This window comes from Tetrapisispora phaffii, chromosome 7 (assembly GCF_000236905.1).
Source record: "Tetrapisispora phaffii CBS 4417 chromosome 7, complete genome".
NCBI classification, from domain to species: domain Eukaryota; kingdom Fungi; phylum Ascomycota; class Saccharomycetes; order Saccharomycetales; family Saccharomycetaceae; genus Tetrapisispora; species Tetrapisispora phaffii.
This window is the reverse complement of record NC_016526.1, coordinates 540,134-551,984: the sequence shown is the minus strand read 5'-3', so window position 1 is coordinate 551,984 and position 11,851 is coordinate 540,134. Positions and strand designations below refer to the sequence as shown.

The window sequence follows — 11,851 nt, the reverse complement described above, 5'->3', positions numbered from 1 at the left end:
AGTTATATTTACACATATTGATCTTTATCTATATTAAACTGCATTTAATTTCAAATTCCTAACTTTACTTAAAATATATCTTATTACATTTATATTTATATTTTTATTTATTTTCTATACCCCGTTTCCCTTAGCATTTTTGATAAATTCCCAAGCTTTAAACCAAGAGATCATGTTATCTACTTTGTTCATATCATCTAAATTCACTATCGCAATAAATTTATCACAATTTATATTAATACCAAATTCAATTAAATCCTTGAAACTACTATGTTCAGAGTACGGAACTTTAAAAATTTGATATTTCGCATATTTTTTATATTGCTTAAGTATTGAATCGATGTTAAATGTATCATATTTTAATGCATTTTTCTCATCTAATAGCTCCTGACAATGCTTTACTTTTTCAGCAATCGTTTCATACTGATCTAATTTAATACCATATCGATTCATAAACGTCCACCCAGTGGGTATAAAACCAACAATATTTTCATAGCTTTCACTTAAAGTTGTAATATAGTTTTCAATAGTTTCTTTCGAATTCAACACAGATATAGGCACTAAGTGAACATAAGATTCACTTACATCATTAGTTATTATATCCGCAGGAAAGCAATTTAAATATTGGGAAATAATTTTAAATTTAAGCGAGTCTTTATTTATGAATATTTTAGTATTCAGCTTTTTAGCTATTGATATAGCAAGTTTCTCCTTCCCTATTGAATAAGTTCCAATTAAAAATAAATTATTAAATTTACATTTATTTTTATTTTTAAGAAAACTCATTATCGACCTTTGAGTATCTTTAAATAGCAATTGTTTACCATCATTTTCAAGTTTGCAAGCAAAATTAGACGTTGTATCTAAAACTGATTTCTGTAGCGGAAAATGATATCCAGGGGTTAAATATGTTGTATCCAGGTATATCTCATCTATGCTGATTCCATTTACAATTCTGTTAATATTTTCGATCATACTTTTATTACTTCTAAAATCTCCAGTATGCAATATTTGTCTTAATGAGGGAAGTGTGTCTAGTTTTGCCTTATCCCATTCTTGAAATAGAAATATAGCTGCACCTGGACAATGATTGGCGTCTATTGCTATCACAGAAAGGTACGGTTCAATCCAAAAATGTTCATTTAAAGGTAATATTTGAACCATATCTCCAGTAAGGTTAAATTTTAATTCCATTAATTTTGCAGTTACTTCTGTACAATATATAATGCCTTGATCCCAGGATTTTTTTAATCCAATATAGTGATCTGAGTGAAAATGTGAAAGGAAATATTTATTTATATCAGGTTCTGAGGCATAGTTAAAACCATCAACAACAATTTTGTAGGAGCCACCATCAAATGTTAGAATCTTAAATTTGGGTAGTGGAGCCTTAGGTTTTGATTTCCTTTGAACAATAACTTTTTTGTTTTCCTTTACAGTCACATTTTTCTGTTCCGCTATTACGATTTCTTTTTTGTTCCCTTGATCTTGATTTATAAGTATTTCTTCTTTTCTGTTAGTTGTAATTTCTTTATCAGTATTGTTGGATTGTTGGATTTCTCCTTCTAAATCTATGATGGTAGCCAGACTCTCCTCATGACAAAGTTTAATTGATGTTTCACTTTCTTTCTTTAGACTTCCTTCTATGCATTCTTCACAATGTACTTCTCTTTCATGAATTTTAAGATCATCTAAACATAATTCACAAATGGGACATATAATACTTTTATATATCGTTTGCTCAATTTCATTGACTTGAATCTTATCAGCGGCAATATAGCCTGTACCAATATTAGAGTCATTTAGTTTATCGTCATCATCTGAAAGAATCTCTACTACATCATCTACTGTATATATTTTATTGATAGAATTACCATTATATTTGGGATTATTTTCATTCGAATTATCATCATTTAGATTTATTACCTTATTAACTTTGACAGAAAATTCACTAGGTCCTCTGTGTCCTATGGGCATTATTTTCGTTGTTGGAATATTAAATTCCAACAAGCTTCTCTGTTTTTTATTCGATTTTAAAGTTTGTGATGCATTACTTCTTTTTGATATCCCATCGAGTTTAGCAGTCCTTTTCAGTTTGGTGCTTGACTTAAGCTTTACTTCGCTTCTCTTTATTTGAATAATGGATTTATTTGCCATGTTATCTAAGTAATATAACTATATTAATTCATCTGTTCATTATAGTATTATATTTCAATCACTTATTGTAAATTGTGGTCATCCTTAGAGTTCACTGATGCATACTAATATCTAATTTAATTATTACTTATTTTAAAATTATCTTAAATCAAACTAGCATCATTTTTCATATATGGCGAAGGTTAACGATAAAGACTACAGTGAAAAACTGAAAACTGATGAGCATTAATCTGAAGTTACTCATATTTGTAGATAAATCATATGCATTAAATTTAAAGTTGCATATATTTTATAAGAAGGAACAATTAAATTCAAGTACTAGATAAGGATGATAGATGTCATTATCGAACTCTAACTAGTTCTAAATTATTTATTCAATGAATAACTTAGCGTTGAAATCGTATACAGAAAATAATATGCTGCCTGATGAACTGACAGTATCAGAATACTTATTCCATAGATTGAAGCAGTTAAATGTCAACACTATTTTTGGGTTACCTGGTGAATTTAATATGTCCTTATTAGATAAACTTTACAATGTTGAAGGTATGCGTTGGGCAGGTAATGCTAATGAATTAAATGCGTCGTATGCGGCTGATGGCTATTCAAGATTAAAGAAGTTAGGTTGTTTAATGACAACATTTGGTGTTGGCGAATTATCTGTGATCAATGGTATTGCAGGATCATTTTCTGAAAATGTAGGTATTATCCATATCGTAGGTATGCCTCCAATACAAATACAAAGGTCTCAGCTACTTATGCACCATACATTAGGTAATGGTGACTACAATATTTTCCATAGATTATCAGATGACATTTACTGTTACTCTGCTGTTGTTACTCACCCTAATTTATGTATCCAAGAAATTGACAAATGTCTTTCTAAGGCATGGCTTTCTCAAAAACCTGTTTATTTGGGACTACCAGAAAATTTGGTCTCTGTAAAGGTAAAATCAACTTTGTTAAATACACCTCTAGATTTGAAATTACCAAACAATGATAAAGATAATGAAAACATTGCAATCGATCAAATTTTAAAGAAGATATATTCTGCTAAAAACCCTGCCATAATCGCAGATGCATGCGTAACTAGACATAGTGTAGAGAAAGAAACTCAGATGTTAATCGAGAAAACAAAGTTTCCTTATTTTGTTACTCCCATGGGTAAAGGTGGGGTGGATGAATACTCTAAACAATTTGGTGGTGTTTTTGTAGGATCAATTTCATCTGCAAAGGTAAGAGAAATTGTTGATTTTGCAGATTTAATAATAGTTATAGGAAATTTACAAAGTGATTTCAAGACAACATCATTTCACTTTACATATAAAACAAAAGACATTGTTATGATATCATCATCATGCGTTAAACTGAAAAATGGCCTGTATCCTGAACTTCACATAAAAGAGTTTTTAGGTAAATTGGTAGACAATATTGTCACAACCAAGATAACTTATAAGCCTATCATAAGTCCTATAATGAACATTCCTAATAATATAACATCAGAGGAAAGTTTTGAAAGTTTAACAAATTATTCAAAGACACCAGATAAAAACGATTCTAACGTAAATAAAACCCTTTTAAAGCAAGAATGGGTTTGGAATGAGTTTTCCCTTTGGTTTAGAGAGGGTGATATAATTATAACAGAAACCGGTACATCTGCATTTGGAATCAACCAGACTAAATTTCCAAACCGCACGATTGGTATTTCACAGACTTTATGGGGTTCGACGGGCTATTCAGTTGGTGCATGTTTAGGAGCTTCTTTTGCAGCGGAGGAAATACATCAAAGTAATCCCAATATCGAAAAACCCCGTGTAATTCTGTTCGTTGGTGACGGTGCCTTTCAACTAACTATGCAAGAGCTATCTACGATGGTAAAATGGAACTTAGACCCTTACATTTTTTTGATGAATAATCAAGGTTATTCAGTTGATAGATTTTTGACCCACCAGAGTAGAAGGAATAATAGCAATGCTAACAACATTTTAAAGAGTAATAATAACAATGATTATTTCGATATTCAATTATGGGACTATTTAAATTTATTCAACCTTTTCAATGCTATGAATTATGAGACCTACAAGGTTTTAAGCTGCAATGATTTACTAAAGATCTTAAATTCCAAAAGTTTTTCCAATGAACACAGGATAAGAATGGTAGAAATTATTTTACCACCCATGGATGTTCCAAAATCTTTAATGGAAAGATGGGTGCAAGAGCAAGAAGAGAAGAAAAGGAAATTCGACATAATAAACAACAATCATAGTTCCGAGGATGATTGTCACGATGATGAAAGTTACGGTAACGGCAATAATTATAACGGTAACATAACTGAAATGGTTCTCAAGAAAAGAAACACCATTACTGCCAATAATTCAGATTTTTACTTGACCTCATCAGCATCGCCATCGACTGCGTACTCATCGCCTTTTTCACTCAAGTGAACAGAAAAAACCAAGTTAATAACATTCATAAAATATTATGGCAAATAATACATGCATATATCTAAATTCAATACGTACATTCATAGAAACATATATCGAAATATGAACAATCAGTTCATAGTCGACCTCGATCTACTCTTGAAACTAAAATAATGCAGTATTCCTCATGCAACCACAAACAGAGTGAAAGTTAGATTTATAAATACGCACCAGCGCCAATACAAAATACAGCTCACTCAAACGAGGACTCAACTTCAATGTTTAAAGCTTTCGAAGTCATTAGAGAATTGTTCCGGAAGCGTAACGTAACGTAATATAGCGCAGCGCACCGGTTATTTTTCCGAAGGGTTTCAAACTTCAAATCTCGGAGCTTGTAGTAACTACCATGAATAAGTCCGTTGCTACAACGTGTAAGAGTTCGTAAGTTGTCAATTCAAAGAAAGTAATAAATTAGCAGTTATTATTAGGAAGTGTTTTTTTCGAGCCTGAAGTATAAGAAGTTTTCAATTGTGGATTAACCACTGCATCTGGCTTATTTATCCTTTTCAGCGACTTTTGGAATTACTTTCTTTGAGGTGAGTTCGTTCTTCATGAAAGTTTTCCCGAGAAGCACTCTTGTGTTCGTCACTTTCTCTTTATTGTTACTATTCTACTAATTACGTTGTCTTGGAGAGAAGTAGAGGGGGGAGGGATTCTTACAGATCAGCATCCCGTACATGTTTGCATCTCTTTACTTATGTGCGATGAGCGAGAATGTACTTCTTGGGATTACTTATTGTTTTTAGTATAAAATGTATATATGCATGCAAAATATTTATAGAAAAGAGTTTGGTGACTTCCTTCTACATTGGCTTATGCCGAATCATTTAGTTTCTTAATTACTGAAACCTTAGATATTGATTAAAGGAAAATAGGCAAGCTGTATTTTGTCGTAGTGACCAAAAATAGCTGTTGCACATTATTAAGAATAGGAACCAAATTAATAACATTAGGTACAAATATTTATGGGCTCAGCGGTTTCAAAACCCAATTTGACAGATTTCGAACAGGCCATCCATAGTAAAGAAGAAAAACGAAGATATAGAATCAATGCTCTCAATCAAGTAGTTAGTGCCGTCGGTTCAAAATTAGAGAGAGATGACCGACTCAAAGGTGAAGGTGACAGGAAATATTTCCTAGATCTTGAGAATTTCAGCGATAATGAAATAGCACAAGCGAAGAACTTAATCGCAAAAATTGATGAAACAATCGATGGTGGATTTTTAGCCCCTACTGATCATTATTATCATAAGAATTTAGATTTCGACACGTTTACGCTTCGAACGTTGATCAAAGAACGAAAATTACAACCTTTTTACAAACCTATATCGTCAACAGAGATGGAGAAATATAGAAATAACGGGATAGGATTGATAAACCATATCAAGAACTTGCCACCCAACAACATTCCAATTGAATCAAAGAAACTCAAAGCGGACAATAACTGTTATTCACCAATACAAGAACAAATCGACAAATGGGAAAGTATCGAAAACGATCTATATTTCAAAGCATTGAATTCTGCTGAAAGTGAATATTCAGATTATTTACCAAACGACCGACTACTAACATTACTACATACGGATTCAATTCTTTGCAGTAACTGTGACAGATATTTCGCCTCTAATATAAACCGTTCTTGGTGTTGTAAGAAACCAATTTGTAGTGGTTGTTTACTCAACATTCAAAAATTAAAACCAACAGACGCGTGCATCAGTTGTCCATTTTGTCGAAAATGCAATTTGACTGTATACTATGAACCATTCAATAACATACGAACAAGTAGTTTCTCATCACCAAAATCAAAAGAGTCAAATAGTCTACCTTCAAAATTCAAAATCTTGATAAATAATTTAAAATATGGTTATAAAATAGAAACTGTGGAAGTTAGTATATTTCGACCATCAATTGCAAACAACAAAATTCTACAATGAAAAGGACTGTACATAACAGATTAGTGATGAATATGAACATGCCACAATGAACCCATACAACAGCAGCATCGTTCTCATCCGAAGAAACTGCTCATGGAATTAAATAATATATTTACAATACAAGACTAACATTTCTATGATAAACATGATTTCAAGTAACATGCTAAACCAATATAAATAGTAATATCTAGTTTCTACCTATTATGCCCTTAAAACAGTGAACATTATCTTCTATTACTCTTATAAAGATCAAGTTTGTCTGTCTGTGTCTGTAGTCCTGTCTTCCTGACGTTATGGATAAATTGTCCACTTTTTTCAAAAACCAAAAACAGATCATGTGACGCATCGAGAGTCGTATAGAGCGACCGTCTGCTCTTTCCAAGTTTTTTCATTTTTTTGGTTTTTCGTTTTTTTGGTTTTCCTTCAAAATTTGAAAAAATGAATAAACCAAAAACGAAAATTTTCAGTCAAGCTAGGAAGTGAAAATTTTTTTATTTCAACTTCAAGCTCATCTCATTTTATTCTATAAGCTGTATTCTTTGTAGTTAGTACTGTACTTTTTTTCAATATTAATTCAATTGAACACTTCTTTTTAGTTTTTAGAATTACTTTGTTATGTCTACTTTGTGATACTCTTTTCGCTGTCTTTTCAATATCTTCAACGCTGTAATTTTATTTCCCTCTCTCTGTCTCTCTTATTCATTCATTCATTCATTCATTCATTCATTCATTCATTCATATAATATCGTATTATAACTGAATTTTTATTTAATTATTGGTTATATTGTATTTCGTTTTATTTGATTAGATTTGAATTCTTGGTGTATCCATCTTTTCAGTACAGTTTTTTAATATCTACTTCTATCTTTTATCGTGTATATAAAGAAGACCAAAGAAATAGTCCGCTTATTATAGCTTAATCTGATTATCTCTATAACAGCACAAGAAAACTAATAAAAAATGTCTACCGAAACTGCTTTAGCTTACGCTGCTTTAATCTTAGCTGATTCTGAAATTGAAATTTCTCAAGACAACTTGATTACTTTAGTCAAGTCTGCCAACATCGAAATTGAAGGTATCTGGGCTGACATCTTCGCCAAGGCTTTGGGTAACCAAAACTTAAAGGATTTATTAGTTAACTTCTCTGCCGGTGCTGCTCCAGCTGCCGTTGGTGGTGCCTCTGGTGCTGCTGCTGGTGGTGATGATGCTGCCGCTGCTGAAGAAGCTGAGGAAGAAGCTAAGGAAGAATCCGACGACGAAATGGGTTTCGGTTTATTCGATTAAACAAGTTAAAATATAGGTTTTATTATCATCGGTTCTGGTATATCCATAACTTAATTAGGTTTATTTCATTATTAATTGCCGTTATATACATAAATTTATTTTTATTATTATATAATTCCACTATTTTAATTTGATCAATATTTTTTATTAAAAAAAAAAACAAGGTAACCATTGCACTACACGATGCAGGAATATACGTAATATCATATATATGAATCTATATACTGGGACAATCTAACAATTTTCTAACTCCCTTTACCCAATGATAGCTGCAATTAACTCAATCAACATTTATATACATAATATATAACCTCTTTTTGAGCAATCCATATACATCTTAACTACACGATCCTCCCAAGAATTACCATTCAAACGTATATACCTTTTTAAACTTTAATTTTAAAGATATTATTTTAAAGTTATGAAAATTATATATGACAGCACCCCGTTATATAATGTATACATGATTATATTGAATGAAAATCGTAAATAAAAATGATAGGAATTATTTAATCAATAATTATCATTTAGCTTATTTCTTCTTTTCAGCTTCAGCTTCAGCCTTTTCTCTGGCTCTCTTTTCTCTGATACCCTTGTATCTCTTTTCGGATCTGGCTAATCTCAAAGTAGTGTAAGCAGAGACACCGTTGTCTTCAACAGCTCTGGTTTCAACATCAGTGACTGGTTGAGCAATTGGGAAAGAAGCGGCAGCAGATAAGACTTGTTCAGTTTCTGGGACCTTACCCTTTCTTGGGAAAACAATAATCTTAGATTGGTATTCCTTTAATCTTTGAACGTTGATGTCAAAGATTTCTTGGTTTCTGTTTTGTCTTCTGTGGTCGACAGCGATACCAATGGTTCTGGCGTAAGCAGCAGTTAAACCAGCAGCCTTGATTTCGGCTAAAGAGAAACCTCTACCAGCTCTAACCTTTCTGTTGTATTTAACAGTTGGGGCTCTAACGACTGGTCTTAGTAAGTCTAATGGTCTTGGAGCAATCTTAGCAGCTTTAGCAGTTCTGGCATCACGTCTAGAGGCCTTCTTACCAGCTTGGTCGAAGTGAACTCTGACACGTTCTTGCCAGTTCTTTCTGAAGTGGTTCTTCAATAATGGTAAATTCTTGGAGATAGCTATATTAATGGAAAATTTAAAATTAAATTATTCGGCATTCAATTTTAAAAAAAATTAGTTAGTAAAACAGATTCACAATACAATAATTAAAGGAAACCAATGTGCAATCAAACTTGATCTTGGAACTTTGATTATAACAATTAAAAGGGAGGAAATGTATACTCAAACTTGACATATGCACTATTTCCAATTTCTGCATCTTCTCTCATTTGAAGTTAAAACATTAACATATACATCTGCATAGTTAGTATCCTTAACCAAGCCACACGCATCTACTTTATGAATTTCACCAATTCATCTATAACTCAGCCATTATATTGGAATGTGGGGCATTCATCAAATGTCAGATTTCAGTGCTTGTTTAACCTCTTATATTTCAATATCACAACTAATGTATCAATTATAACCAATATCTTATCGTTTTTAACATGCTAAAAACAAGTAAACGATCCTAAAAGTTCCTCGATCATTCAATCTTCACGGTTCTATCGTTCATATCTTCAAATAGTCACATACCCATTGTTACTTGCTTTTGATTTCACCGAGCTGGAAATAAACAATGTATAATAGGTTGCACTACAAAATAAACTACTATTTAAATATATTAATCAAGTATACCATATATAACATTTTTAATATATGCAATATTATCATAAGTTTCAATCTCTCTCCACCAAGAAAGAGTAACTACTGTTCTACTATTAACCTCCATCAACATACTATATCACATTACAATCGTTACCGCATAATATGAATATGGAAGTGTAACACTGTGAACAAATTAAGAATACATGTGAGTGGAATAGAAAGAGAGAGAGATGATATTACTTAATGGTAGCAAGTGAATATCTTACTATTAATGACTACACTTCTTACCATCAAGAGCGACGTTTCCTCTCTGGATGAAACTAGTGTCCTCACTAAGATGTGTCTGTTAAGATGGGATTAGCGGGACAAAAAGTCGATGACCTGCCTACGATTATTTATCCCGTCTGTCTATTTTTGGAAAGAGTGAAAACTTACTGACTGAATTCTTGCCTGGACATGGAACGTAGAATCTGAAAAAAAACACACAAAAAATAAGAAAATGAAACTATTGCATTTTTTATTTTGTTTTTAAAATTTTTATTTGTTCAAATCATTTTCGGAACAAAATTTAGAACACTACGCGTGCTCTGTAATAGAATTGTAAAGAAAATAGACATCGGAAATAGTCACAGGAGGTATGGGTGCACAGTCACGTAGTTGCCGTGACTGTGCACCCATACACATTTACAATTACATTTTGTATTTTTTTAATATTGTTTTGTATTTTTGAGAAAAATAGAAAACTTGTACTGATAGAGAGAAGATTGTTGTTGGGCTTTAGGCAGAGATGCTGCCTAAAACACTTTCAGAAGAAAGTGTTTCAGAAGGGATTCTGGTTTTATGCCCACGCGGTACCGAATCGTTTTCCTCTCTAGCGTCAGATTAAGATTGTAACGAATAGTTGATTTGTACAATAAGATGTTCGATAACTTTCTGAATGAATAATATTCATTATGGTGATGATACTCAAATTTATTCAATCAGTAGCATCTTGTTACAAGGAAAAAATAATTGTTGGCTCATTGGCAAAGTAGTTAGTTCTTGTATGGAGAGGTTCATCAATTATTATAATACAATGATACTCAATTGAGTCTGTTCGTTAGTGTATGTATAGTCTAATTGTAACACTTAGGCTTAACTCATTTATTTTGATGAAGGTTCAATTAAAAAATAGTGACCTTGAACATATATAAAAAGTCACATATTTTTAAACAGTATTACTTTACTACTATTTTGTTTAAAAGAGCGTTACAGAATAATAACGATCAATCGCAACATGTCTGCTGTCCCAAGTGTCCAAGTATGTTTATTAGTTTTTTAATGGTTACTACCACAAGGAAGAAGAATGATGAGTTTAAAATAATAGATTACTGTGTATGAATTTAAAGACGTCAATGTGAATTTATGTTAATGGAGATAAAGCAATTCTCTCTAATAAAAATAGCGTTTTAATCGAACCTTAATATATGTTGGTTTTAAATATGATAAGAAAGAACTGCGAAACGGAACTATGAATATAGTATTGATAATGTAGTGGAGAAATGGAGAGAAGTTAAAGAAAGAGAATGTTACGATCCGTTTTTGTTTTGTGTGTGTTACGCAAATCAATATATCATTTGAACTTATTAAGTTGATGATCTTCGATTTGCAGATTTGTCATATCAAAACGGATGAATAGCATTTACAACGTCAAACTGCAATGAGATTTGTAAAGTTCTTTTTAAAAATCGATGAGATACTAGGAGATTTATTTCAAGTGTTTTCAGACTCTCACCATTAAGAGAATTATATTTCGTTACACTCAATTATTTTTAAAACATTGTGCTCTTCGCATTGGAAGTTGAATTTATTTACTAACAATTAATTAATATTGATTTTATCAACATTATTATTACCTAATCTAACAGACTTTTGGTAAGAAGAAATCTGCTACTGCCGTTGCCCACGTTAAGGCCGGTAAGGGTTTGATCAAGGTCAACGGTTCTCCAATCACCTTAGTTGAACCAGAAATCCTAAGATACAAAGTTTACGAACCATTATTATTAGTTGGTTTAGACAAATTTGCTAACGTTGACATCAGAATCAGAGTCACCGGTGGTGGTCACGTCTCTCAAGTTTACGCTATCAGACAAGCTATTGCTAAGGGTTTGGTTGCTTACCATCAAAAATACGTTGATGAACAATCTAAGAACGAACTAAAGAAGGCATTCACTTCTTACGACAGAACCTTATTGATCGCTGATGCCAGACAACCAGAACCAAAGAAATTCGGTGGT

General features: G+C 32.0%; 5 protein-coding genes across 5 annotated transcripts; 3 read left to right on the top strand and 2 right to left on the bottom strand.

Annotated features, from left to right (window-relative positions):
• Window positions 1-114: 114 nt before the first annotated feature.
• On the bottom strand, window positions 115-2,157 carry PSO2 (DNA cross-link repair protein PSO2; the record flags this gene model as incomplete). Its single annotated transcript, XM_003686486.1, has 1 exon — window positions 115-2,157. One exon carries the CDS (start codon window positions 2,155-2,157, stop codon window positions 115-117), a length of 2,043 nt encoding a protein of 680 aa, XP_003686534.1.
• Window positions 2,158-2,534: 377 nt separating this feature from the next.
• Window positions 2,535-4,601, top strand: THI3 (branched-chain-2-oxoacid decarboxylase THI3; the record flags this gene model as incomplete). Its single annotated transcript, XM_003686485.1, has 1 exon — window positions 2,535-4,601. One exon carries the CDS (start codon window positions 2,535-2,537, stop codon window positions 4,599-4,601), a length of 2,067 nt encoding a protein of 688 aa, XP_003686533.1.
• Window positions 4,602-5,605: 1,004 nt separating this feature from the next.
• On the top strand, window positions 5,606-6,574 carry TPHA0G02610 (uncharacterized protein; the record flags this gene model as incomplete). The annotated part of the gene is made up of 1 exon (XM_003686484.1): window positions 5,606-6,574. One exon carries the CDS (start codon window positions 5,606-5,608, stop codon window positions 6,572-6,574), a length of 969 nt encoding a protein of 322 aa, XP_003686532.1.
• A 960-nt stretch (window positions 6,575-7,534) lies between these two features.
• Window positions 7,535-7,858, top strand: RPP1A (ribosomal protein P1; the record flags this gene model as incomplete). The annotated part of the gene is made up of 1 exon (XM_003686483.1): window positions 7,535-7,858. The coding sequence occupies one exon, from the start codon at window positions 7,535-7,537 to the stop codon at window positions 7,856-7,858; it is 324 nt and encodes a 107-aa protein (XP_003686531.1).
• Window positions 7,859-8,390: 532 nt separating this feature from the next.
• TPHA0G02595 (60S ribosomal protein eL13) lies at window positions 8,391-9,507 on the bottom strand (the record flags this gene model as incomplete). The annotated part of the gene is made up of 2 exons (XM_003686482.1): window positions 8,391-8,986; window positions 9,504-9,507. The coding sequence occupies 2 exons, from the start codon at window positions 9,505-9,507 to the stop codon at window positions 8,391-8,393; spliced, it is 600 nt and encodes a 199-aa protein (XP_003686530.1).
• Window positions 9,508-11,851: the final 2,344 nt, after the last annotated feature.